The 25411-nt window shown below is 46.4% G+C and overlaps 1 protein-coding gene and 2 long non-coding RNA genes across 3 annotated transcripts in view; 1 reads left to right on the top strand and 2 right to left on the bottom strand.

Annotated features, from left to right (window-relative positions):
• The window catches only part of GRM7 (glutamate metabotropic receptor 7), a 239030-nt gene extending 234600 nt beyond the window's left edge, over positions 1 to 4430 (top strand). The window contains exon 11 of the mRNA XM_021410011.1: positions 3358 to 4430. Within this exon, the coding sequence (XP_021265686.1) occupies positions 3358 to 3407 (50 nt within the window). The 3' untranslated portion in view covers positions 3408 to 4430. The remainder of the gene's footprint in view (positions 1 to 3357) is intronic.
• The window catches only part of LOC110405086, a 142736-nt gene that overhangs the window by 15690 nt on the left and 101635 nt on the right, over positions 1 to 25411 (bottom strand). The gene's annotated exons all lie outside the window — the stretch shown is intronic.
• LOC110405088 lies at positions 1184 to 25181 on the bottom strand. The gene is made up of 3 exons (XR_002442679.1): positions 24821 to 25181; positions 22627 to 22737; positions 1184 to 4866 (listed from the first exon to the last, which is right to left on the bottom strand). It is a non-coding gene; the product is annotated as an uncharacterized LOC110405088 (long non-coding RNA).

Raw genomic sequence — 25411 nt, forward strand, 5'->3', positions numbered from 1 at the left:
TGGGAGCTTCTTTCTTTGTGGCCTGTGCTCAAGATAATGAAAACCAGTCAAGTGATGAAACGTATATCCGAAGAGGATTTTTCCTTCTGTGTATTTGTTTTTAATATGTTGTTGGCACAGGCGATACAGTCACTTCAAATCCTGTTATCCACTTATGGCAGGGGACAGGCCTAGACTATAACTGCCCCATGCCCCGTTGGGGTGGCTGGGTAATATCTGAAAAAGGAAGAGTTCTGATAAATTCTTGTGTTTTGAATAAATAGTGCTTATTTTCCATGTGTGGATGCGCAGGTTGGCTTCATTTCCATAACCTGCAGTAAGCACAAGCACGTTCTTCCCAGCGGGTTGCTCGGCTGCAGGCGGTGCGAGGGCAGCTTGCAGTGGGTGCCTGCACGTGAAGAGGGCGGGGATCTGTTCCTGGAGAATGGAAAAGGCCATTGCATACAAGATACCAACAACCAACACGTAACAGTTGTAAATTAATATGTTAGCTCATCTGCAAGCATTGCTTGTTGGTATCTTGAATGCAGTCGCATCCTTAAAATCAGTGCCATGCCATGAAACGCCTGGGCTTTGTGGTGACTGCGGTGCCTTCTCTGTGCTCCCAGCAGTCCAGCTGCTGGCAAATTGTGTGTCAGTTCCATTTCAGGCCTTATTGGAAGGTGTTGCTCTTGACTTCTTGCTTATTGAAAGTTTCTGATTACTTTCATATTGAGAGTAAGCGTAACATTCTTAAAACTGCCTCTTCCTTCTGTCACTACCAAGTATCAGCAGTAATGTGTCTTGGCATGTCCAGCATTCTGTGGGTCCCTGGAGCAGATCTTCACATCCTTTTGGAAGTGTGACAGCCTCGAGTGGTTTCCAGTGTAATGTGGACAAAACAATTTTCATTTAAGTGGAGCAAAGTTAAGGCATAATATAGTGGGAGTTGAAGAACCCTGTGCTGAGCTGTGCTTGACAAGGGTGTGAAAGCTTAGGTGAGGTGGTTACCTCCGTCTGGACTGGGGCCTGGAGACTGTTTCCAGTTCAGCTGCCCTGTCCGTATAGATGGCTTGTATTCTTCCGCTGCTAACATTGTTGCTATTTACCACAATTAGAGAAGAAGACCCGTGTCACAAACAGCAACATGTAGCCCCTTGTAACAGAAAGTCACCCTTTCTAAAAACAAATTACAAGATACAAATTCTTCAAGAGCAGTTTATTTGCAAATAAGCAGTCAGTCTGTATCCAGAACGTTTCCTTTCTACAGGGCAGCCTATATTTAAAAATAGCTAGCAGCCCACGTTTATCGCAGCGCTTGTTGGCTTGTTTCTGTGCACTGACCTCAGGAAATGGGATGCAGTTGGTGTGTGTGCCTCTGCTCTGGAGGTATGGTCCAGCACTGTGCGTTCTGCGTAACACAGCTACTGGCTCGCCTCCAGTACAGCTACGTCTGCGGCCAGCTGAGGTTGACATAATTATATGTATCTTAATTACCATGTATATGTTACTTGTGAGAGGACAGTCTGTTTTCAGTGTTGGAAAGCCGTCATCTATTAACACGAACAGCAGCACGGTGAATGAGATCTGTATCTGTTTTCCCCTTAAAGAACAGGGCGTGCTCATGTATCATGGATTAAAGCATGGTGAGTTCTGGTAATGCTGATGTTTCATTAGCATTCCTCATCTTCATGTAAATTAATTTCTTTGAGAAAAAATCAAATCTGTACCTGGTGCTAATTGCCCAATGATAATGAAGAGCTGACACTCATTATCGAGCTAGACCGCCACTCTCCTGATGTCTTCATATGGAGACCGGAGCTTGTCTGCAAGGCGTGCTTCAGCTGGGCTCCGAGTTACTGGCGTCAGTGCAGGAGCAGCTGTGAAGTGCACCAGCTGTGCAATGAGAGATGTGATCTCTTCAGTCTTAAGAACCAGGGAAGATCATCTTCGCTCTCCTAGAATTACCATGAAGCTTTTATTGATCGCTTTATCAGAATTATGGATGATGCTTCTGTCGACTACATTTTTCTGTTGAAACAGAGCAGTTCCAGAAATAATTTTATTGTCTAGGACTGAGATGTGTGGAGCTCGTCTTTTCACAGAGAGGTTACAGGGGTACACACTATCAAAATATTTCTTAGTTGAGTTCACTTGGCACTGGTGGTTCATTGTCGCATTGAAAATGAGAGATGAGGAGCTGTGGTAGAATTTGTGAGAAAACTCATTAAGCAGAATTTCAGGGTTGCTGGATGGTAGAGTGAAAGCCCTGTAAGCGATGGAGGGGTGACGTTACATGAACCAGCGACAGAGAGTATCAAAATCTCTATTATAGGAACTCTGCTGCTATTTGAAATTGGAGCATGTAATGGATAAAGCTGAAGTAGATCACAAAATAATACATGTAATTACTTTGCAACTCATTTCCTGATTATACATTTTTTTTCCAATTGCATTTTACCTCTCTTCAGCATTTAATAGTATACCATAGTTTATTGGATATTTGCGGTCTAGTCTTGCAGGATAATGAGTTTCATCCTCCCATGTGTTGAACACCTTCACGCCCCAGAGCAGTTAATGGGAATTGAAGATCAGCGTTTTGCAGGATCAGGCCTTGATTGAGCAAACAGCACTGACTCTCGTGTAGAGCACGGTAGAACAGATAAATGGGGTTTCAGAGTAATGCTATAAAGAAGGTTCTTTAGGAGAGGAGGAAGGCCTTCTCTTTAGTCACTGAATGCAGTTCAATACAAAACCCCGTCAGCTCAGGGCATGTAGTCACATCCTCGTTACAGAATCTGCATATCAACAGTGATGTTTTTGTTAACGTGCCTGATGGAGAACTTGCCATCCAAGTCCCTAAGCTGTTAGTGTTGCCAGGGTATTGCACCACATTTTGCTCAGTATTTAGCTGCAGATATTTGCAACTCTTACTGACAGAAATGCGTAGCATTGTTCACAATATAGGTGCTGGCTGGTTTTACTAATTTATGTTTGAAAACAGATTTAATTTGAAGGCCATAATTAGGAATGCTGGTGCCTTGATCCCCACATTGAAAAAATCCCAGAAGTCATAAATCTGGAACAGGAATCGCTATTTTTTTTCCACAAGAAAGCCAGCTTTAGCCCAGGAGATATAAGAAGTTGGTGATAATGTAATTGTTGGAAAAAATCCTAAAATCTTGCATGGCATCTCGTTAGGACATCTCAGCAGGTGCCCGGCCCAAGGGAAGGGCTCACTGCTGACTGCGCCAATGGGGCCCCGCCACCGCTGTAGCTCTGCTTGGCCGCGTGTTCCCAACCCGAGGAACAGCAACAAGTCTCCTCACGGAGGCCTTTGCTGACTGCTCTGGTGACTGTTTCCCGCTTGTCTTTCAGGCCCTGCTGCAAAAAAGAAGTACGTCAGTTATAACAACCTGGTTATCTAGCCCGCTCCGCCACAGGCGTGAGGACGGAGAGGACTTCCACCCGCTGCGGGCACAGGCCTCCAGCCGGCCCCGCCGCGAGCAGAGGCCGGGCCGCGCCGGGAGCTGCTGCCCACGGCCGCTCCGTGTGCCCGGCGTGGCCTGGGCGCGGGAGGTGCGGGCATGGGGCCGCGGCCTGGCCCTGCTCCGCCACGGAGCTGCCGAGCCCACGGCACGGGAGGAGCGCTCCCCGGCACTGCGAGGACTCACAGGGGCTGTTCTGTCTTTCTATGTACTTCCAGACTGCAAGTTTTTGAACTTTCTGTACAGTTTGTGAGGATTTTTGCATATTGCCATCCATGTTGTTTCGAGGTCACTGTTTTTTTGAATGCACAGTTTCATTGAGGCCCTATTCTCTGAGACAGCACATAAAAAAAAAAAAAAAATTAAGGATCTAAAAGACCTATGTACATGACTTGTATGATTGCTATTGTATCACCGCAATCCATATACGTTATTTTTTTTAACGAAACAAACAAACAAAAAAGAATTTAAAGACCAAAAACTGTGCTGGCGAGGTTAGCCCCCCCGACGTCGATGGCTGCGGAGGACGCAAATGGGATTTTTGCTGAGTTTTAGTACAGGTCTTGATATTTGGAATGCATGCCAGTAATGTATTTTATGGTACATGTTAATAATTTATGTTTGATATTTGTATTTGTGTTCTATTTTGTTATTTTATTTAAGGTATATGACTATTTTGCAATAATTTCAATAATTCTTATGATATTTGGAAGGAAGAATATGGCTTTTACATGTCTTGAGGTTTTTCTTTGTTGATGCCCCACCATGACTGACCAGTGTGGTAAGGACTTACAAAGCATGTATGTTTTATACTGTTTGTAATAAGTAATTTCGTTAATCTTGCTGCTTATGTGCCAATTTAGTGAAACCAATCTTTGCCGCGACCTCCTCCCTTCCTTTCCATTCTCTCGATCTTGTGATATTATCCAAGAATGTATCAATAAAGGGTTTTGGTTAACTTTTTTTTATTTACTCCAATAAATATATTTTTTCAGTTGTTCCCTCCCCCTCCCCCCCTTGTGACTACAGTTTATTTCGTGACATCGCTGGAAATCCCAACCCCCTGGGGCTCCATGTGGGCCACCAGCACAACCCCATCACGTCGGACCTGGGGCGTGAGCTGAAATCAGGTGTGGGAGAAGAGCGGGAGGACAAGGGGAGGGAAAGAAGGAAAGCCAAATTGCAGTTCTAAGAGCTGGGACCTGGACCGAGCGCTGGAAGCTGGCGCTCAGCCACGTGGAGAGCCCACCTCGCCTGTCTGTGTTTCATGGCTCGGGTTGCTCTCTTCAGCTGTTGAGTCTTCTTGACGACATTCAAGGATATTCTTTCCAACAGCCACCGAAACGCAGTTAAATCAACAAGTAATCAAAGTCAATCTACCAGGCAATTGTTGAGTGAGCTGGGGGAAAAGGGAAAGCATTGAGACAAGAGGTGAGAGGAAGCTCATTCAGACTGCAGCACGGCACCTGGTGCTGCCTGCGGCACAGAAACCGCTTTGGGTGCCATCTGACGATTGCTTTGCAAAGCGTTTAGCCTCCCATTTTCTCTAGACAACTTGATCAATTATACTGATGAAGTTAATCAGCATCAAAAGAGACTCTGACAGCTGCGGGACAGCCCTGGCGCATGGCGATGAAGACCTCAGTGGCAGAGCTGGACCAAATGCACAGGCAGCCCTGCGGGCTGGGGGTGCTGCTCGGCTTTCCATGGCTGTGATAATATTCACAGATACAATCATGAATTACAGCAGACAAAAGATGACGTTCCATCCAAGTGAAGGCTTTGTTAGCAAGAAATGAATTACCAACCCAACAAATAATGAAGACAGAGTGGCTCTGCAGCATTATCCATTTTGTCTACACAGACCACAAACACAAGGGCAGAGCCAGCGTCATTCTGCGGTAAGTGTGTAGCCATCAAACAGTAAGACTCCTACAAAGACTTTTTTTTTTTCTGAATGTGCAAAAATTGGTCTGTTGGTTTCTTCCCTTTTTTTGAAGGGAGGGGGTGGGGAGGAGGTAGAGGAACACATGCTGCAGGACTGGAGTGCTGTGCATTGGGGCTGGTTCTGTTTTTCAGTTCACTCTCCCAGCTCGTGTTACGTTAGATCCAGCACAACCCAAAGCCCAGGTTAACACAGAGTCACTCTCAAATGAGCTATCTGGCACGAATGGCTTTCCAGTCCGATCACTGCCTGAAAAAATGCGTAAACCAGGGAGGCATGAACAGCCTGCCATGTTTCCCTGTGTCAGAGTCCTGCACGGAACGTGCTGTGCTGGCTTTGGTCTCTGCCATTCAGCACCTTCTGCTGCAGCTCTGCGGTGCAGTCGGGCCCTGTAGGCACAGCTCCCAGCGGCACAACCACCACAGAGTGAAGCAGTGCAGACCTGTCCTCATGCACCCCTACTGTACCGCATTTATTAATGAAGGACGTGAGTAGCCATACATGTATGCATGAATCTGCATCTAGAGATAACTATTTGTGTTACACACACAAATACAGTTTATAAAAGCATGCATTTATGCATGAATGTTGGTGCTTAATAATGTGAGTGCATTCGTTGGCTTCTGGACCGACTCTCCCTCTCTGTATCTGACCTCTGGAGGGAGTCACAGAGGTGACAGCAGAGCTCTGGGCTCTGGCAGGGTGCAGGTGTGAAGCTGCAGTGTTCAGTTTTCCACCCCAGCAGTCACACTGTACTATTACACTCACACAGCAGGTTTTCAAGCCAAAACTGAGCCCTTAGCTCCATTTGAGTCCTTTGCTTTACAAAGGACTGTGCTTCGCAGCAGTGCGGCGTTACCTTTGCTTTCAGAGCATCTCCAGCAGTCCCACACACAGGCACAGCGGTGTGGCTTGCTGTCCCCATCCGCGTGCTGCTGTGTCAGCCACAGGTGGCGGGCCTCTGCTGGCACGGGCAGTGTCATGCACGTGACAGCTGATGGCAACATGCAGTTTCATGAGGAAGAAGGACTTCAGTTAGAGAAGGAGAGCTGGTGGGGTTTCTCTCCCAGAAGCCATGATCTTGTGCCTGTGGGCACGGCGAGACATACAGCAGAATAGTGCAGCCTGGATACAGACAGACAGACAGACACTGGAGGAGAATGCATGCAGAGTCAGAGAGGACCATGCACACATGCATGCAGGCAGCCGCGCTGCGACGTGGCGGAACCCACCTGAGCACACCCGGGAATAACGTTCATTGCTAATATTGTGGTGAGCATACCGGGAAAAAGGCCCACTCCAAAATTCCTGAGGGAACGGAGTGGGGTTTTTTTGATGCCATTTATTACATGGGCTGAATCTTGCCCAAATTGTATGAGTGAGTTAGTGCCAAGTTTATTGTTCATAAATATTATTGCGGAGTTAAGCTTTCTGGACATGCTATGTGATGGATAATGACAATTATTTAGGCTGAGTCAGAGCTTAGTTTTCATTTGTGACATTAATTGCCTTTATATATAATTAAATGCACTATAATACAGCCATATACAGAATCTGTGCATCCATGAAAGTGCTAATCAAACGTTTTTATTAATTTCTAAGAGCTTTCTGTAAGGGCTTTGATACAGTTGAGTGTTTTTCAGTAAACAGTCTATTGGATAAGATGCTTAGCAGAATGTTTTGATAATTGCTCTTTGTGCTAGATGTGCAATTAATACTATTAATGCCGGATGAGGGCGGGGGGAGCGCTGCTGCCTCCCTGCTGCTCTGCGTGCCAGGATCCCTGCAGCACTGCCCGGCCCAGCACTCCCTTATGGAAGGGAGCAGGCAGCAGCATCCCGGGCCATTCCTCTGGTCTCTGCTGCACACCTGCAAGTTCTTGCAAGCAATTTTAAACCTACAATGTGGGTGTGATGCAGGTAAAAAAACACCCGTATTTTTTGGTCTGGACATATACAAGCGGCGCAGTGAGGTGCAGATTGGGTGTCAGTGAGCAGATGGCAGAAAAGGATGATAACCTACATATGCTGCTGCCTGCATACGTCACGTGTGGTAGGCCCTAAGTATTATGAAGTAATAGAACGAAATAGAAAAACAGCCATTTTTTCGCAAGGATATGAAGAATGCGCTTGACATTTCTCACAAAGTCACTGTTCTGATGCATATTTCTGAACAAATATCCATTCTCATTTCCAGACTGGGCTGATCAAGATGCACACACTAAGGGTGGCACCCAGGGGGGCTGAGTCCAGCACGGTCATGCCTGGTGTCTCTCATTTTTTTGCCTGACTCGTGAACAGATCTTAGCTTTATTCAGTGAGAGGAGGAGAATGGTTTTAAGCCAAGGTTTTCATGTGGTGCAGAATTGCCCTGCCAAACGTGGCTGGATCCCAGGGCAGCGGGCAGCAGCAAGCACGGTGGGGCCATTCTGCTCAACCCACGGAACACCAGTGGTCCCCACAACCCTCTCCCTGGCCTGCAGCTCCGCATCACAGGGCGGCTTCACAGTGCTGCGTCTGACCCTGGGATCCACAGCACTGCAGCCAAGGGCACTGCCTCAGGCAAACTATACTAAAATAGGGGAAAAGATGAAAGTGCATGAATTACAAGGCGCATCTGAGCCCCGGCTGTGTAGGTAAGGGTTGTTACAACCACAAAAGAAAGAAGCAAAAGGAGAGCATCTCATGCCCTTCGGCTTCTGCAGGCCAAGCAGCGCCTTGCTGAGGTGTCCAGGCAAACCCAGGCCCAGCGATGGCAGGAGCACAGCCAGCCTGCAGCCGAGGGACATGGCTCCTGCTACCATCCACCCATGAGACCAGACCCTGGGACACAGACCCATGACCCATCTGTGTGATGCTGCTGTGTCCTTCTGCTGCACACTGGGAACCGCAGGTGAGAGCAGCATGGGAAGTGACCCACGTGCACTTCAGCCATCCTGCAGGCAGAGATGCTGGCAGCCCTGGGCATCCTGAGCTGGCGGGGCCAACCAGTGAGGCAGGGGTTGGAACAGGACGGTCCCTTCTGACCCTGCCCTTCTGTGATTCTGTGATTTATTTATCTGTATGCAGGGATGTCTCACGAGTTCTGACGGCCTCTGTACTGCACCTTCACCAAGAGGTGCGTGGCACACAGGATGACATGCTTACAGACACGGCCTCCCCTTTGCTAGCAGGGTGCTGTTACAAAGCCTGCCTGTTCAATACAATTCATAAAAGCAAGTTCAGACTGCATTTTTGCCTGGATACTCGTTCATTTTGCAGACAGAAAGATCACAGAGTGAATATTAATGACTGTGTTTTTACCCTGGTGTTACTTAAAGCTAAAATGGTAAGTGCTGACTTACAGCCAGCAGGACTTTTACTCAGTACAGAATGTTTATTTTGGGCCTCCGCTGGGGCCCTGTCATGTGGGAATTCAGGCAGCGGGAGGACGCGGTGCTGAGCACAGTGATGGAGAGGCCGGTGACACTGCCACGGGCGGTGGGGACCGATCAGGTTTCTGCAACCACACTATCAGCTTCTAGGTTTTAATTTGGGCAGGTGCTCAGGGCTTCAGTCCCAAAGAGCCAGGCTCAGTCCCTGCTGGCAGAAACATACCAAGGCTGCTGCTAAGCAGGCTGCCTTTAATCCTTGCTGGTGCTTTTACCACTCCAAAGGGTAAAAATCTTCCTTAATCTCAGGGACTAAGCAAAAAAGAAAACTATATTTGTATGAGTTTCTGACATTAAAACAATGGGATTGGCCCATGTTTTGCTTAAGACTTTCAGATCTGTAATGATCAAGATCAAAAAAACTGAGCTGCTCCTTGGACATCAGACACTCAGCATCCGTGTAGCAGAAATGCTACATCATGGTTTGAACTGATGATGGAGCACCTGGTGGGAAGGCAGGGCCAGCCCAGGTGAGCTCAGGTGCATGCAATGTACCTGAGTGACCAGGAGGGGTGGAGCCAGGATGCAGCCCTTCCCAGCCCTCATTTAGGGATTGGCAGTGGAGCAGAGGGTATCTCTCTGAAGTTTTCTGCCTACCTGAGGCCTTCCTAAAGTAAGTAGTATTTTTTTTTTTCCTTTTTGTTTCTGTTTTCACAGCTGTTGCATTTGCGGTTGTCCTCATTTGCTGTAGCCAAAGACTTTGCTGCCCTGCTATTATTGCTGTACTTTCCATCACATTATAGTGTTACACTTGGTGAGCCAGCCAGATACTGTTTTAGAATGGATTATCTGAAGAAAATGGTGCCAGTGGTCCCTGAGACCACTAATACACCGAAAGAGAAACTGGGGGAAAACTCAGATTCCTGGGTTCCCTGTGGCTAAGTTCCGCACAGGTTATTGAAGAATGGGGACCTATAAGGGACAATGGTCCCATTATTAAATCCCCTTCAAAAGTGGCTTCTTGAATAAGTTAGGACAAAATCTTTTGACAACTGAGGAAAGAGTAGCAGCAGCATCTGCTGTGGCATGGCTGCTGCTACTCCCTATTAATGCGTATCATTTTTTGAAGGAAGATTAAAAGATGAAAATGAGCTTTTAAAAGCCCATATTAGACAACTGGAAAATGAAATTACATGTTTGACAGGGCAAACTGCCTCCCCTTCAAATGGAACTTCCCCTTTGAAATTAAGACGCATATCATTAGGAGGGGAAAAGGACTTGGATCAGCAGGACCCTTGGATCCTAGCTGAATCCAAGAACCAGGAGAAGGCCAAGCAGACTAAAATCCAACTAGAAGATCTTGGAACCTCAGATCCTCTAGAGATAAGGCCAGTAATAACTCAAAAGACAAAGAAAATCTGGGACAGACCAGCCTGGTTGGCACCCAAAGAGTGGTCCCCTGCACATACCACACTACACATAATGGCGTGCCCACACGCAGCCACTGAGCTTGAGGATTTGTTGCAACAATTCCCACAAAGATCCCCAGAGAGCACATCAGCCTGGCTTTTGAGGTTATGGGATATGGGGGCTGAAAGTGTGATAATTAATGGGCCTGAGACTTCCAAACCGGCATCCATTACCCCTCCTCTGGCCCTCAGAGGCTGTATGCGATGGTAATACGTAGCGATGAGAATGATTCTCTAATTCAGTGGATAACGGCAACATGTATAATCACATGGCTGAACAGAAGTGACGTACTGATAAATACCAGCCTATGGACCTCAGTGGAAGAACTCCAAAATTATATCGGAGAGCTAGGGATGAAGGAGGCCATTTATGATGACGGGTTCAAGAGTCCTGGCCTGGTTACATTTTCAGCAGGAATGAGGGACTGCATGCTACAACAAGCTCCTCCTCACTAGTATGGCACACTGGTGTCCATACTGAACCCTTTAGTGGCCTTGAAGGCCATCATCCAACAAGCCACCCAGTTGGTGGCTGATCTGGGGCAGACAGAGCGCCTTTGGAACAGGTGCAATATCCAAACGTTGGAAGGGGCCGAGGTCCTCCCTGTAACTAAAACCAGGAGACCCGCTCCACAGACTCCTCAGTGGGGACCCATGCAGATATCCTGACAGCAGATGTTTAATGACTTAATCCAGGCTGTGGTTCAATTTGCTAAAATTGATCTTCAGCCCAATCATGTTCTACTCTAGCTATGGAGGCAGTTGAAGGACGAGAAAAAGTTTCAAAATATCCCCCAAAAACCAGAGGTGAGAATTATTGGAAAAAATACCAACAAGATCATGGAACCTGGAAGACTTCCTGGTTCCCAGTAAAAGGAAGAAGCCTCTTCAAGTGAGCTGGGCTACTGTGGCCAAGCCACCTGAGGAAAAAGAACTGGCAATTGCTCAGCTACTTGCACGACAGGGGATGCCAGCCCCCCAGACAGGACCGGGGCCCTATGTCAAACTGACTATTTTTTGGTCCCAAAAGAATATACAGTGAGTTATGGCACTAGTTGACAAAGGTGCAGAAACATCAGTTATTTATGGTGATGAAACCTAATTCCAAGGTTGGTGGGTCTGGGGGGCAGACCATCCCTGTAACCCAGACATGGTAGAGGTTGGAGGTTGGGTGTCTCCCACTCTGGGAGTATAAGGTGTCTGTTGCCCAGTATATACTCTGGGACTGGGGCATAGACATGCTATGGGGTCTGACTCTCCAGATGGCTGTAGGAGAGCTCAGACTGAGAGAGAGATGTATTAGTATCCAGGCAGTGCAGGCGGTATTAAGAGGCCGTGTGAAACATGAGCCTATTCACTTGCCAAATTGGTGCCAAATTACTAATACTAAACAGTGTGGAGTCCCAGAGGGCAAGAGGAAATATCTAGAATGGTGCAGGAGCTAGAAAAAGTAGGGATCATAAGACCTGCACGTAGCCCATATAATTCCCCCCATATGGCCAGTACGGAAGTCAGACAGCCCATGGAGAATGACAGTGGATTACAGAGAATTAAAGAAGGTCACGCCACCCATTCATGCAACCGTACCTAATATTGCCTCCCTAATGGACACACTGAGTAGAGAGGGAGAAACCTACCATTGTGTCCTAGACTTGGCAAGTGCATTCTTCAGTATTCCAATTGCTGAAGAATCACAAGACCAGTTTGCATTTACGTGGGGAGGCAGGCACTGGACCTTTCAGGTCCTGCCGCAAGCACATGCATTCACCTACATATTGTCTTAACTTAGCGGTGCATGACCTAGCAGAGTGGAACATCAAACTGTACCACTATATTGATGATCTCATGTTGACGTCTTGCTGGAGGCATTAAGAAAGGCAGTAGATTCATTAACTACTCATTTAGAAGAGAAAGGGTGGGCTATAAACCCACAAAAAGTTGCAAGGAGCAGGCTTGTTGGTGAAATTCCTGGGTGTAGTTTGGTCAGAAAAGACCCAAGTCTTACACTGCCCAGTGTAACAACAGACAAGGTTCAGGTGTTCCCAGTCCCTACTGCACCGTGGCAGCTGCAAAAATTTTGGGGTATATTGGGATACTGGCGTTCCTTTATACCTCACCTAGCACAGCTGCTGAGGCCTTTGTATCAGCTCATGAAGAAAGGCCAAAAATGGGATTAGGGGAGAACAGAACAAGAGGCCTTCTGACAAGCAAAACTAGCTGTTAAACAGGCCCAAGCACTGGATATATTTGATCCTACCTTTCCAGCTGAAGTAGATGACTATGTAACTTGGGATGGGTTCAGCTGGGTCCTATGGCAGTGCCAAAATTCTGTTCAAACTCCAGCTGGGTTCTGGACTCAGGTTTGGCATGAAGCAGAAGAGAGGTACAGTATGATTGAAAAGAAGTTACTGGCTGCCTGCTCCGCATTACAGGTGGTAGAGCCAATAACCCAAACATCTGAAGTCTTAACTATGACAACCTTGCCAGTTCAGGGGTGGGTGAAAGATCTGACCCACTCTTCCTAAGACAGGGGTGGCCCAAGCACAGACTGTGGCACGACGGGTCACCTATCTCAGCCAAAGGAGTAGTCTGTCACCATCAAAAGAAGAACTCCAGAAGATCCTAGGCCCAGTAGCATATCACAGCAGTGATACTACACCAGAAGAGACAATGCTTGCTCTTGAGAGGAGGAGAGACCTGTTCAGGAAGGGAAATATCCCATTCCTGAAGATGCCTGGTATACGGACGGGTCCAGCAAGGGTAACCCAAGCAAGTGGAGAGCAGTGGCATACCACCTCTCCACTGAAACAATCTGGTTTGAAGAGGGGGATGGTCAGAGTAGCCAATGGGCAGAGCTGCAAGTCATGTGATGGTTATCACCAAGGAACCCGGTGACAGTATACTGAATATCTGCACAGATAGTTGGGCTGTGTACTGGGGCTTCACTCTCTGGATTGCACAGTGGGCCACCCAGGAATGGACATGCCCAACCAATCTGGGGTAGAGATATGTGGTTAGATATATGGAATGTGGTTAAACACAGGACTGTACATGTCTGCCATGTTTCTGACCACCAGCCCCTACAGTCACCAGGAAACAATGAAGCTGACACACTGGCCCGAGTTCAATGGACTGAGGATTCACCATCTGAGAACATCGCCCGCTGGTTACATCAGAAGCTGCAGCATGCAGGAAAGATGATGTGGGCAGCTGCTGAAGCGTGGGAGCTGCCCATACAACTGTCTGATATCATCCAGGCCTGCTGAGACTGTGATGCTTGCTCTAAGGTGAGACCGAGACCACTTAGGATCCAAATTATGGACACCAATAATTGGGTAAGACCCCAAATTAGCAATGAAAATAATCTTCTGCTCCCTGCCCCTGAAAACGTAGAACCCAGTACCCATAAAATAGAATGGCCTTGGAAGGTGCAAGTAGGACCAAAGTGGTGCAGCCTACTTGCACCTTGGGGGAGATTATCAGAGGCTGGGGGATCAGTAGTTCCCCTGCAATAGGTACGTAGCCTACAGACATCATGGTCAGCACTCTGTTTTTCATCACTAAGAGGACTTTAATCATGTCCCTGTGGAAAATCAGGACCCCCCTCTTTGGTACCCGATATAGTTATGCAGCCTCAGATATTGGGCCAAAGGATGTGGTACAGACAGCTGGGACATGCACCAGTGCAAGCTGAAGTGCTGACCCTGGACAGGAACATGGCCTGTATCTTGCCCTGGAGGGTGGATCTACCCCTTCTGGTACCTCTGAAACATCTATGCTACTCCCTGTGAGTCTCTTGAGTCCAAAGGATCACGGGGAAGAGCAACACGACATCAAGGTGCTCCTACAGCCAGGCGCATTCTACAGCTGGCAGCATCCTGCAGCAGGCCCAGCCCAAGCACCAGGCAGGCTGTGAGCATCTCCAGGCAGTCAGCTTTGTCATAAAGCTCCTCTGACTAGCAATGAACCAATGTGCCATGTTTGCCTCAAATTAACCAGCAATAATTTAAAGGTCTTCATCAAAGCATGTTTTATTGAGGCTGTGACTTCCTTTATACATTTTTTTACAGGTTGACTCAAGCTGTCGAACATGTGTTAGTCAAAGAGGAAAAAATAAACCCTGTGGGGTACATGTGGGCAGTGCTTAGTGAGGGATGAATTTATGCACTGTAGTACCATATGGAAAAGCATGAACACGCATTTCGCCCATGGATAAGTGACTCAGTGTAAACTTTTTTGTTCTGTTCATGAAATTTTAAGATAGGAGGATCTGGAGGAAGCTTACCAACTAATTCCTATTAATAGAAAAAAAACAAGCAGGAGAAAGTATGGAAAGCCAACAGAAGAACCTTCCCTTGTTACAGTCCCTGAGCTTCAGCAGGAGCTTACCATCCTGCCACTGGGATGTGAAGTAGAAAGCAGCTCTCAAGACAGTGCTTTGTAAGTGCACTGCAGAGAAGAGGCAAGCTGCTTTTAGTAGAGGTGAGCTCTTATAAAGACTATTTTGTTTAGTACAAAATGTATTTGTCTGTTGTCTTTCATTTACAAACACAGGAGAAAGAAGTAACTTATTTCAATAACTTACCAAAATGTGACTTCTTGTGCCAGTTATTCTACAGAAGTGCAATTAATTTTATATATAATTCATCTCATAGAACTTATACAATGTGAATAACATGTGGACTATTGATGCTATTCAGCGAGCAAATGGGTTTTCTTGGCAGCCTAATGGTCTGTGCAAAATGTATTTGAGTAGCTTTAGCTATTTTTCTGAACCCATTAGCTGCTATGAAAATCTTTAGTTAACCTAATCTTATTCCATCCATCACAAATTGTCATCTGCTCCATCCCACTGCCTTTGGCAGGCCTTGGTTATTATTTGCAGCCCTGGCCCAACCCCTGCTGACACTGTCTGGTCCCTGTGCAGGGACAGGGTCCGGGGCCCTCCACAAGTTCCTTCCCAGCTCTGAGGTCTTAGAAGAGGTAAATCTTGGCTTTTATCTGACTGCTATGAAGCCCTACAAGGCTGGTACCAGATGATTTGCAAAGTATTAGCAGGGGAAGGGTCATCAAAGCAGACCCCAGCAGTGTGTCCAAGAGCCCTGCATGGCCAGCAGTACCCAAAGGCAATGTAACAAGGATCGCCTGACACTTGGGGCTGGTTATCCACATCTTGCAATTAGTGCTAAAGCATGGTAATTAGACCATGGCACATGAATCAGCTTTTTGTTTAAGGTCTGTTAGGCAATAATTGTGTTTTCTGGCATGTGATTGGCTTGGGACCATTTTCTATGTGATGTCAATTATTGTCCACAGGATGCAACATTCGTGGCAAGATAATGGCTGCTCCTTGGGACACCCTCCCAGCCCTGACCCACACTGCACTCAGACCCTGCCTCCCCCCACCAGGGGCTCTGCAAGAATTACTCAAGTCTGTGTCTTCTTCCTAATTTCCCACAGTTGTCCCATATGAGATTCCAGGAAGGTTTTGGTATGCACAGTAACATAGATCACCGTGACTGCAGTGAGCAAGCATCTTTCCATGACCCCCCCCCCCCCCCCCCCCCCCCCCGATAACTTGTGAGCACTGGGCTCTGTCTGGCCTCGTCCCAGGCTTTTGTCCCAGCCAAAGATTTATTAGATCCAGCAAAGGAGTGCGGCTCTTTCTCCATACCACAAGCTTTTATCGTGTTGTTGAAAGTTCTGAGCAGCATCTCACACAACAGTGAACATCACATACATTTCAATGAGCTCCTTCAAGGAAGAAATTAAGTTAATCTGTGCTGCATGTATATCTCAATCTATTGCTTTTTAACTTATAAAAATGACCGCCTCCTACTATATTAAATCATAAGATAAGAGAGGCTTGCACTAACTTTTCCACTGCTATAATCCTGTATCTGCTCTCTCACATGTGGCCTCAGAACAGATAAATTATACAGCATGTGCCTTTCCCTGCTGCCAGAAAAGAAGGCTGGAGAATGGTTAGAGATTACTGGATGTTAAAAGCCAGGCAGCAGGGCTTTGTGAAAGAGCAGGGTATTTCTGGCCTCTTCGTGCCTTCTGCTTGGTGCTTCCAGGCTCCCTCTGGGTGCCCGTTGCCACAAGAACAAGCAGCCAGTATCACCCTTAGCTGGAGAAGTGCACCTCAGCCATAAAAAAAGCTTAATACATTATTGACGTGGGAAGACTAGAAGGAGCTACAAGAAAGGAAAAGACAGCAGGGTGGGCTGTAGAGAGTACAGGAAATTACATGAATGTCATACACATCAACACTGCTCTGTTTCAAGGGGACCACACCTGAGCCACTGGCTGCTGCCAACAGGTCACTGCCTGCATCACTTCTTGTAGTGAGGCTCTGTCTCAAGTGTTCAGCCTCGCTGGAGCCAAGGAGTGACTGTGCAAAGCACAAAATACATTTCCTACAAGTGCATTGGTCTTATCTACATCCGTTTACCCACTTATCTGGTGACGATGGTCCCCACACACTAATTGCTACTTCAGAAGCATTCCTTGTCCTAAAAATACTTCTCAGTCTCATCTCCTGTGCGAAGGCTGGAAGACAGTGTCTCCTGATTAATTAAGCAAATGGTGATGTGCCTTCAATAAAACACAATTCAAAACTGCAGCAAAAAACTACAGGATTCACAAGGAAAAGGAGGAAAATGTGATTGACAAGGAAGTGTGTCTGCATGGGGCATTTGGCTCACGCAGCTCTGCACCCACAACTTTCATACAACACATGTACTACACTGCCTTGTTAAAGGTGAGAAGACAATGACGTCCACTACACTGGCAAAGCCCAGCGGGTACCCAAAGGCAGAGAAGAGCACCACAGTGTGCAGCAGCCATACATGTAGGCTCTGCAGCTCACACAGGGAGCACACCACAGGCAGTACAAGGACTTCTCTTACCCTTATTTCCATTATTCAGGAACACTCTAGACTTCTTAACATGAAAGCAGATGCTCAGGGTAAAGCTAGACCCAAGTTGGAACAAACCTTCACTTTCTCTACTTGCAGCTTGTATTTACCTCCATCCAGATTTATCCCTCTCCACCATTCTTACACCATCCTCTGATACAGACACATCAGCCTCTCTAGAACAGGAATCAAGCATACAGAGCTGACAAGCCAACAGAGGGGGGGGGGTATCTCGACTCTTTCAAAGGCATTACTGTAACTCTCTAAAACGAATTGTTATCATATTAAATTTTGCTCTCCTCCTCTTGTGTTTCCCTTTCCCCTTTAATAAGACAGTGGATTTTATAAGGCAAACTGTTCTGTCTTTCCAATGTATAGAGAGTGTAGGTGTATGATGAACCTGTGTGTGCTACTGGTATCTGTGCCTGTTTGCTCAGAAAGACAGCAGAAATCACAGCATTAATTCCAATCCCTGGCTGCCGCATTCTGTTTGGCAGTGGCATTTTCAACAGTACAGTGAGATCTGGAGGATTTAGGAAGGACCTTCAGCTCTGTGATTGGTGGCCTTCTTGTGGGAAACTACAGCAAAATGACTTCAGAGAAACCTAGAGATATGTACAAAAGAGGATGCAAGCAATGTGACAGGATCCCCTCCAGCCCAACCCCCGCTCTACTGTGGACACCCAGAACTGTGTCCAGTCCCATGTGCAGCTGAGTGTAGAGATCTCCAGCGAAGAGACCCCAGGACAGGGAAGTGTACAGGCCCTGTTCAGCTAACAGGACCTCCCACCTCTACCTACAACCCACAACACTCATAGCAGTTTGTAAGAAAAGGAATGTGGGCTTGAACTTGAAGTCTTCACATTTTTTCAGGCCTTAGATGTCATCATCAACAGCACTTGCCTCAAGAGACCTGTTCCAAGCACACTTCCCTGGAGCCGCTGCGCATGGAGTCACCCATCAGCACTGTGTTTGCCGGGACTCACAGAAACCAGCAGGCAAACCCTGAGAGACTGAGGAAGCAAGACTCCAGATAACTGAGGAATAAATGGAAAGAACTTCTCAGAAATTGCTCATTGTGTAGTATGCCTCTCATCTGGAACCTTCAAGAAACAGGAAACAGTGAATAATGAAATAATCCAGAACTGCTAATTCCTTTCACTTTAAAAAAAGAAAAAGAAGCCTTCACTCAGAATAATGGTGACGTACAACTTGTAGACACTAGAGGGCAAGGATGCGTACGGATGTACTGAGGAGGGCACCAGACAGTGGGCACTGGCTGGGAGGAAGGGCAGCGTGGCACCCTGCAGCAGCGCCCAGTGCAGCCACACTCAGCACTGCCAGTGCAGCTCGGGCAGAGCACGTGGAGCTGCCCCAGCTCTGGTCCGAGCCCACAGAGGGCCAGTGTGGCTCCTGCTCAGAATGAAGGTACATGCACGTGTCTATGTGAATGTATAAACACACATGTATGTGTGTATGCGCACAGACTTCAGATGCTGCAGCCTCTCCCATGTTTCCTTGCGTAGCGCAGAGTTCAAATGCCAGTGCAGGGAAGGACGGAGTGCTGCACTCTAGCCCAAAACCATTCATAAAATAAAACAAATAAGCCTTGTAAGTCTGATAAAGAACCTGCATGCCCTCTGAGAGGCTGCAAAGAAAAAAAAAGATGCAAAAACATCTTTTCTTCCGTGTAACATTAAAAAGATCCTTCTTGAGTCCCACGTCCAGCCTCACCATGAAGGACTGCACAAACCCACTTCTTTGCCTGGCCCAAGCAGAGACCCACCTAGAGCATGAAAAAAGAAGGATGAGAGGAGAAGGAAATCTGCTCCGCAGCACACACGAGGTACAAACCCTGAATTTCATCCAGCAGATGAAATTCTGACTGTTACGGTCATGCACACAGACACGTGTCTTCTTCATACAGGTTTGTCTTACTAGTGCCCGAGGGCACCCTGGAAATAATGCCATCACACCTTTAGGGACAGAACCTGTGATACTGTCACAAAATCACACCTATCCCACTGCTACAGAACTATTCACAGAAACAGAAACCCTGCAGAGCCGGGCTCCATGCTCCACACCCTGCTGCCGGCTGTGGGAAACTTCTGAGATTTTTTCACTCTGTCACTGCTGATATTGGTATTTTCCATGTTGTTGGCCCACACCGTACAAGTCCGGTCCTCCATCCTCCCATCCAAGTGAAGTGGGAATGGCCAGAGCACACCAGCAGCAGGAGGTGGTTCTTGGGGCTGTGAAGGGTAACTGTCAGTAACTGAGAGCAATCTCCTGGTGTCTGTTAGGTGAAACCAGTCCCATGTGAATACACCTGACCCAAACCGTGCCCGTGGCAGATTGCACCCAAGAGCTGAGCTGCTCACATTGTCACACAGGTCTTCTGAGCTAGATGTTATGCTCAAATACCAGCAGGATTTCTGCAGCAAACTGCATGCTTAAAACCTTTCTAACAATTGCCTTCAAGCATCAGAAATTCCCGTCCCTGGATTTTTTGCCATTGCAGAACATGCTACTGTCTCAGAGACATTTTCTTCTTGCACTTCAAAGGCCGATGTCGAAACTGTTCCTTCAGTCCCATACAATGCCCCTCACGATCCCAATGCCTGCAAGGCAGCTCAGACTCAAAGAGACATCTGCCACATCCCGAGCTGCTGTACACACAGGGCTGGCGGTTGCTCTGGGACACAGCTCTCCCATGCAGTTTCCTCACCCAAGCAGCAGTGCAGAGGCAGGGACAGCAGCTGCAGCCAGGGAACGCTGAGCTCTGTTATTCACTGTGCGGCTCTTGGAGCTACGCTCCATCCCATGGGAGCACCAGCTCAATTAAACTTGTTCTGTACTTCCATGCTCTGGCTGCTGTCCACACAGCACCCTCCCAGTCCAACCTGCTAACCTCCTGCCTTGTGTGCCAGCTGTGTCAAGGGACATTTCCACCCAGGGGAATTTTCTAACAGAAGCAGTTTTGCACCTGATGGAGGATGACAATATAACCACTGTTTAATAAACACCTATCTATCACATGTTAAATGGACTATGTACCGGAAATATTAGACACAGAATACTTAGCAAAGATGTACACATAGGGAACAGTCCCTAGGGAAAATGTACACATTTCAGAATCCATTCTGTACATAGAAAAGAGGAAAATAAAGATCGAGGGGAAGGCAGCAAGTGGGGACAAAGAATCCCAACATGGGAAAGGAAAGTTTAATACACAAAAAAAATCACTCAACTCAGTGATTAATGAATAACTCACAATTTTTTTGATATGGTGCTTTCTTGACCAGGTTTTTGAGGAAGTTTCCTTCATCTGCCTGGGTTTTTTTTTTCTTCTATTTACTTCACAGTCCTTAAATACTGATGCTATTACGTTTTGTTTGCTTCACTTTCCTTAAGTGTTTATGACATTCTGCTCTCCTGGCGTAAATATTTGTTTTATTAAGATCTATTTAACTGAAGGATAAGTAGCAAAGTCAAAAATTAGAAATTACACTGCAAATTTAGAGGAAGAGGAGCAATTAGCTCTGCCGAGGTGTTAACCTTTTGAAAATGACGTGATTCGCCTGTATCTGAGGGGCCAGGCACCAAGGGCTGTGAGCTGCTTTGAGGACATTTTCCTCATTCACATTTGATTTCCCACTTCCCTTCTGCAGTGCCTGGGCACGTGCTGCCTGGTTGCACGGCACAGTGCAGCAGCAACTCTCACTGCTATTCTATTCTATGCTACTCTACTCCATCCCATCCCACTCCATTCCCATTTATGCTCATGACATCTCACCCAACCAATAGGAAAGGGCCTGGATGGCTACAGATTTCATGTTTTGACTCCGTCAACATACCTCCCTTGCCCACGAGCAAAGAAAAATAACATACAGGTAACTTATTCTGTGTTTTCTTATTCATTCTATTGAATAATGAAAGACTTACTGGTTTACACCAAAGCAGTTCACAGTAAGGATTCTGATCCTGAGACTGTTTCCTGTCAAACAATGTCAGCACAGAGTTCAGCTGCCGAACAGGTACTGTTTGTTCACTGTCCTCTTCATATTTAAGCAAGGAAGTAGTAACATTGCTATTCCTGACATCTATCATGCAATTTAAGAACTATAATTATGGGGTGCTACACACATTATATGCAGTTTTGCAGGCTTGGTTATCAATGCAGTCTGCAGCACAGAAGTGTGTGCAGTGTCAGAGCGGAATAAAAATACACCACATACTTTTTCTGTAGAGCTCAAGATGAATGCGAATGGAAATTATATACATCTGAAATCCTCATGTATTTTTCTCAGCAGAAATGGTTAAAATAATTGCTATATCGATGAACAATAACGCATTCTCCCTTAAGCAGATGCCTGATATTTTTATACCAGTACATATTTTACAAAACCGAAGCCCGCAGTGTGTCAGAACAAAGTGCTGGTTAGCCTTAGCAGCGCGACAAAGACATCAGAGCAAAGCTTCCAGGAACACCACTCCTGCACCGCTCCCCGGTGCCAAACTTCCAAGCGGAAAGCACGAGATGCCAGCCCCGAGCGTAGCCTGCACTCATTCCTTGAGGCTTCTGAAGCGCCTCTGCCATCACGAATTTGATAATTTCAAGAGTTTGAATACACGAAGAGCCCCTCATGCGCGTGCTGCTTTATCACTGTGTGGGGCTGCTGGAGCCCACGAGATCCCCATGCCATGTGTCCCCATCCCTGCAGCCACAGCCAAGAGTGCAGGAAGAACCAAACTCCTTGGCCATTTCCGATCCATAATTAATAGACAACCTTCTGGTTTTAGACAAGAGTGCTTAAAAACACTTTGGGGCCTCAAGATCCAAGTACAAATTATCAGGTGGGCTGTTAGTGCATTGTTTTTTCCCTTTTGCCGCAATGATGGATTTCTCCTTTTGAAGAAATACATTGCATGATAGAGACAAATATTGACGGAGGAGATAAAAAGGGTTGTTATGATAATAGGTGTAATGGGATGTTGTTTATAAAACTATAGCCGGGAACAGAAATCTTTCCCTGCTGTGGAATATTGATCTCCTCAAGAAGAAAAGGAAATTAGCTTCCTTCTGTCTACTCCAGCTATAGCTACGTCTTATACTGACGGCACATCTCACGGGCACAGATGTGACACCCACGGATAAGCTGCTTTTTGATTTAATATCCACATGAGGCAGTGGAGCACTACGGAATCGCTGATCACGGTGAGGAGCCCCGTCCCTCTCTGCTCACTCTCAGAGCACCCACCCGCTCCCTGCCACGAGCCCAACGCACCCCACTGCGACCCGTCACCAAAACACAATTATTTCAGTTGCCGTGGAAACACCCTGACCAACGGCCTGAAAAGATTTTTTACAAAAAGTAAAATAAAGTTCAATTCAAGCAAAAACCTGCAGCTCCCGTGCTCCTCTGGTCAAGCCAATACTCTGCTCGCTCACCTGCTCAGCAGACGGCAACCTTCCTGATTTCCCTCCGGTGTGCCATTAGGACAAGTTATTTCTGCTATTGCACCCGTTCTCATTATGAATAATCTGCTGAGCAATGTTGAGCTGCAGAGAGAAAAAGTAATGAGTGTCCCAAGGTTGGAGCTACACAAGAATATATTTGTTCAGGGCTCTCTATTTCTGTTCAAAATGGTTCAACATCGGTATCCTACTCATGTTTCGTAACGGAGAAAATCCAGATGCCCCAAAAGTAATGACACAATAAAGCAAAATCGATCGCAGAGCTAGAGGTGAGATATCTGGTCTGCACTTTTCTTTGGACCCACTTTTTCCACCCAGGACTCACAGGAGCAGAGCTCCCACTGGGAAACATGGAGTGCAGCCCCACGCCGCCAGCTGGGCCGCTTGTAGCGCATGTGATGCTCTTGTCCTGTGCAATTGTTAAGATGGATGGTGTAACCTAATGCCTAAACTCTCCTTATCTGACAAAGTGAGCATGTGTTATTACTGAGGCAGGGTTTTTCATAGCAGTATTTTTTTGATTTCTACGAAAGCACAAAACTGCTGTTTCCAATCCAACAAAGGCTGTTAGGAGTTTTTCCCTGCACAGTTGGTATTTCAGCAGATTGTTGGGGCTGCTGCTGGGGCATTTTATTCTTTAACACCCAGGAGCCAAAAATCATGGCAATGCTAGTAAAAAATGAATGGAGATTAGTATTCCAGCAACTACTTGATCAGAAAAATAAGGGAACTAAGTGGTAAAACAGATTGGGAAGCTCCAGTTCTGTGCACAGTGCTGGCTTTGTGTCTGTGCATATACCTGCTGGACTATGAACAACAAGTACTTCTGCAAGCATGCATGAAAGCTCTTGTAATACTGTAACATGATGGAAAGCACAGCAATAATAGCATAGTAGTAAAGTCCTAGTCTGTAGCAAGTGAGAATATGCTTAAATGCAGTAGCTACAGAAACAAAGGAAAGAAGCTGCTTACCTATGGAAAGCCTCAGGTACACAGAGATCTCCAAAGGGATACCCTCACCTCCACTGCCAAGCCCTAAATGAGGGCTGGGAAGGGCTGCATCCTGGCTTCACCCCTCCTGGTCACTCAGGTACATTGCGTGCACCTGGCTCCCCTGGGCTGGCCCTGCCTTCCCACCAGGTGCTCCATCACTGGTGCAAACCAGGACTCAGCATTTCTGCTACAGCTCCCAGTGATTTTTTTTATTGCACTCAGTGTAGTAAAAACCTAGAGGCTATTAAAAATCTGTAAAACAACTGTATTTCCTCTGGTTTTGATACAGGGTGAAACAGATAACGTACGGTCACTGATAAGCCCCCAGTCCTTCATGCATCCAGTGCAATTTCACAATAAAAGATTTTGCCATTGGTGAAATCATTCTCTGAGGCCAGATTATTTTGATCACTCGAAGACATAGAAGGGGTAGCAAAGATTTAGGCCAATTCACATAAAGCGAAGCAATAAATATGTGAATATAAAGACAAGGAGTACTACAGCACGAGGAAGTGAAGGCAGCGAGAGCGCCCTGTCTGGAGCTCAGCACAATGCAGAGACCCATAGTATTCCTCCATCCTAGGGCCGTTCTTTGAAAATAGAGTAAATTGCATCAAGATTAAACTCCAAAGAAAAACAAATATGTCCATAGTGTGAAATTCAGCTTGGTTTTACCTACGGAGTCGCATCTCTCACTTCTATCAAAACAAGAAGAATTTTGTTACAGGCACTGCAACCTCTGAAATTGTGTTTTCACTTAATCATTCCTGCTGCTCACTGAGCAATAGGGAAAAGTTGGTTCTGTACGTATTTCAGTTGCTTTTCTCTCTCATATTTGGAAACGGTTAAGTTTCCAGTAAATAGTACAAAAACACAGTAAAATAACAGGGATAGCAGCAAGGAGCTGGATCAATACCTGCTTTTGAGATTACTGCTGCAATAATCTTGCATTTGTTGAAAACTACAACTGAAAAAACCAAAAAGCAATGAAAACAGGAGAGCGAGAGGAAACTCTGCTCCAGGCGACGGGCTCAAATTAATGGAGACCTCAGAGTGCAAGGCATTAACACCTTCAGTTTGCTCCGAACATTCAAAATCACACGTCGAGAGAACAGGACTCAAGACTGGGAACGCGCATCAGACCCCCAAAGCAGGGCCATGGCAATGTGCTTACCTGAACTGCGGGTTTATGGCTGGAAACTAGGGAGCTGGGCAAAGCCAGCACTTGTACCTGTGGTGGTGTGCTGCCATCCACCCCCAGGCACTGCCCTTCACACCGCTCAGCTCTATGAAGTCACTGTGGTGTCATTGTCCCATCCCCTATGCGGTAAATAAGTGTAACCAGCCACCTCGAGTCTTGTTACGTCGCTGTTAAATTACTACATTACATGGATGCTATGTCAATAAATACATTCTAGCTTCTCTCTTAGGAGTGCAGTATAGTGTAGCTTGTTTCCATCCGACAATAAGGGAGAGCTGCAGCTCGCCAGGATGGATGTGGCGTAATTCAGGTTTGCCAGTTTTCTGTAAATGAATTCTCACCCAAAAAATTAAAACAAAAAAGAAAAAGAAGAAAGAAAGAAAAGAGAAGAGAAGAGAAGAGAAGAGAAGAGAAGAGAAGAGAAGAGAAGAGAAGAGAAGAGAAGAGAAGAGAAGAAAAGAAAAGAGAAGAGAAGAGAAGAGAAGAGAAGAAAAGAAAAGAAAAGAAAAGAAAAGAAAAGAAAAGAAAAGAAAAGAAAAGAAAAGAAAAGAAAAGAAAAGAAAA

The sequence above is a fragment of the Numida meleagris genome, chromosome 11 (genome assembly GCF_002078875.1).
Source record: "Numida meleagris isolate 19003 breed g44 Domestic line chromosome 11, NumMel1.0, whole genome shotgun sequence".
NCBI lineage: Eukaryota > Metazoa > Chordata > Aves > Galliformes > Numididae > Numida > Numida meleagris.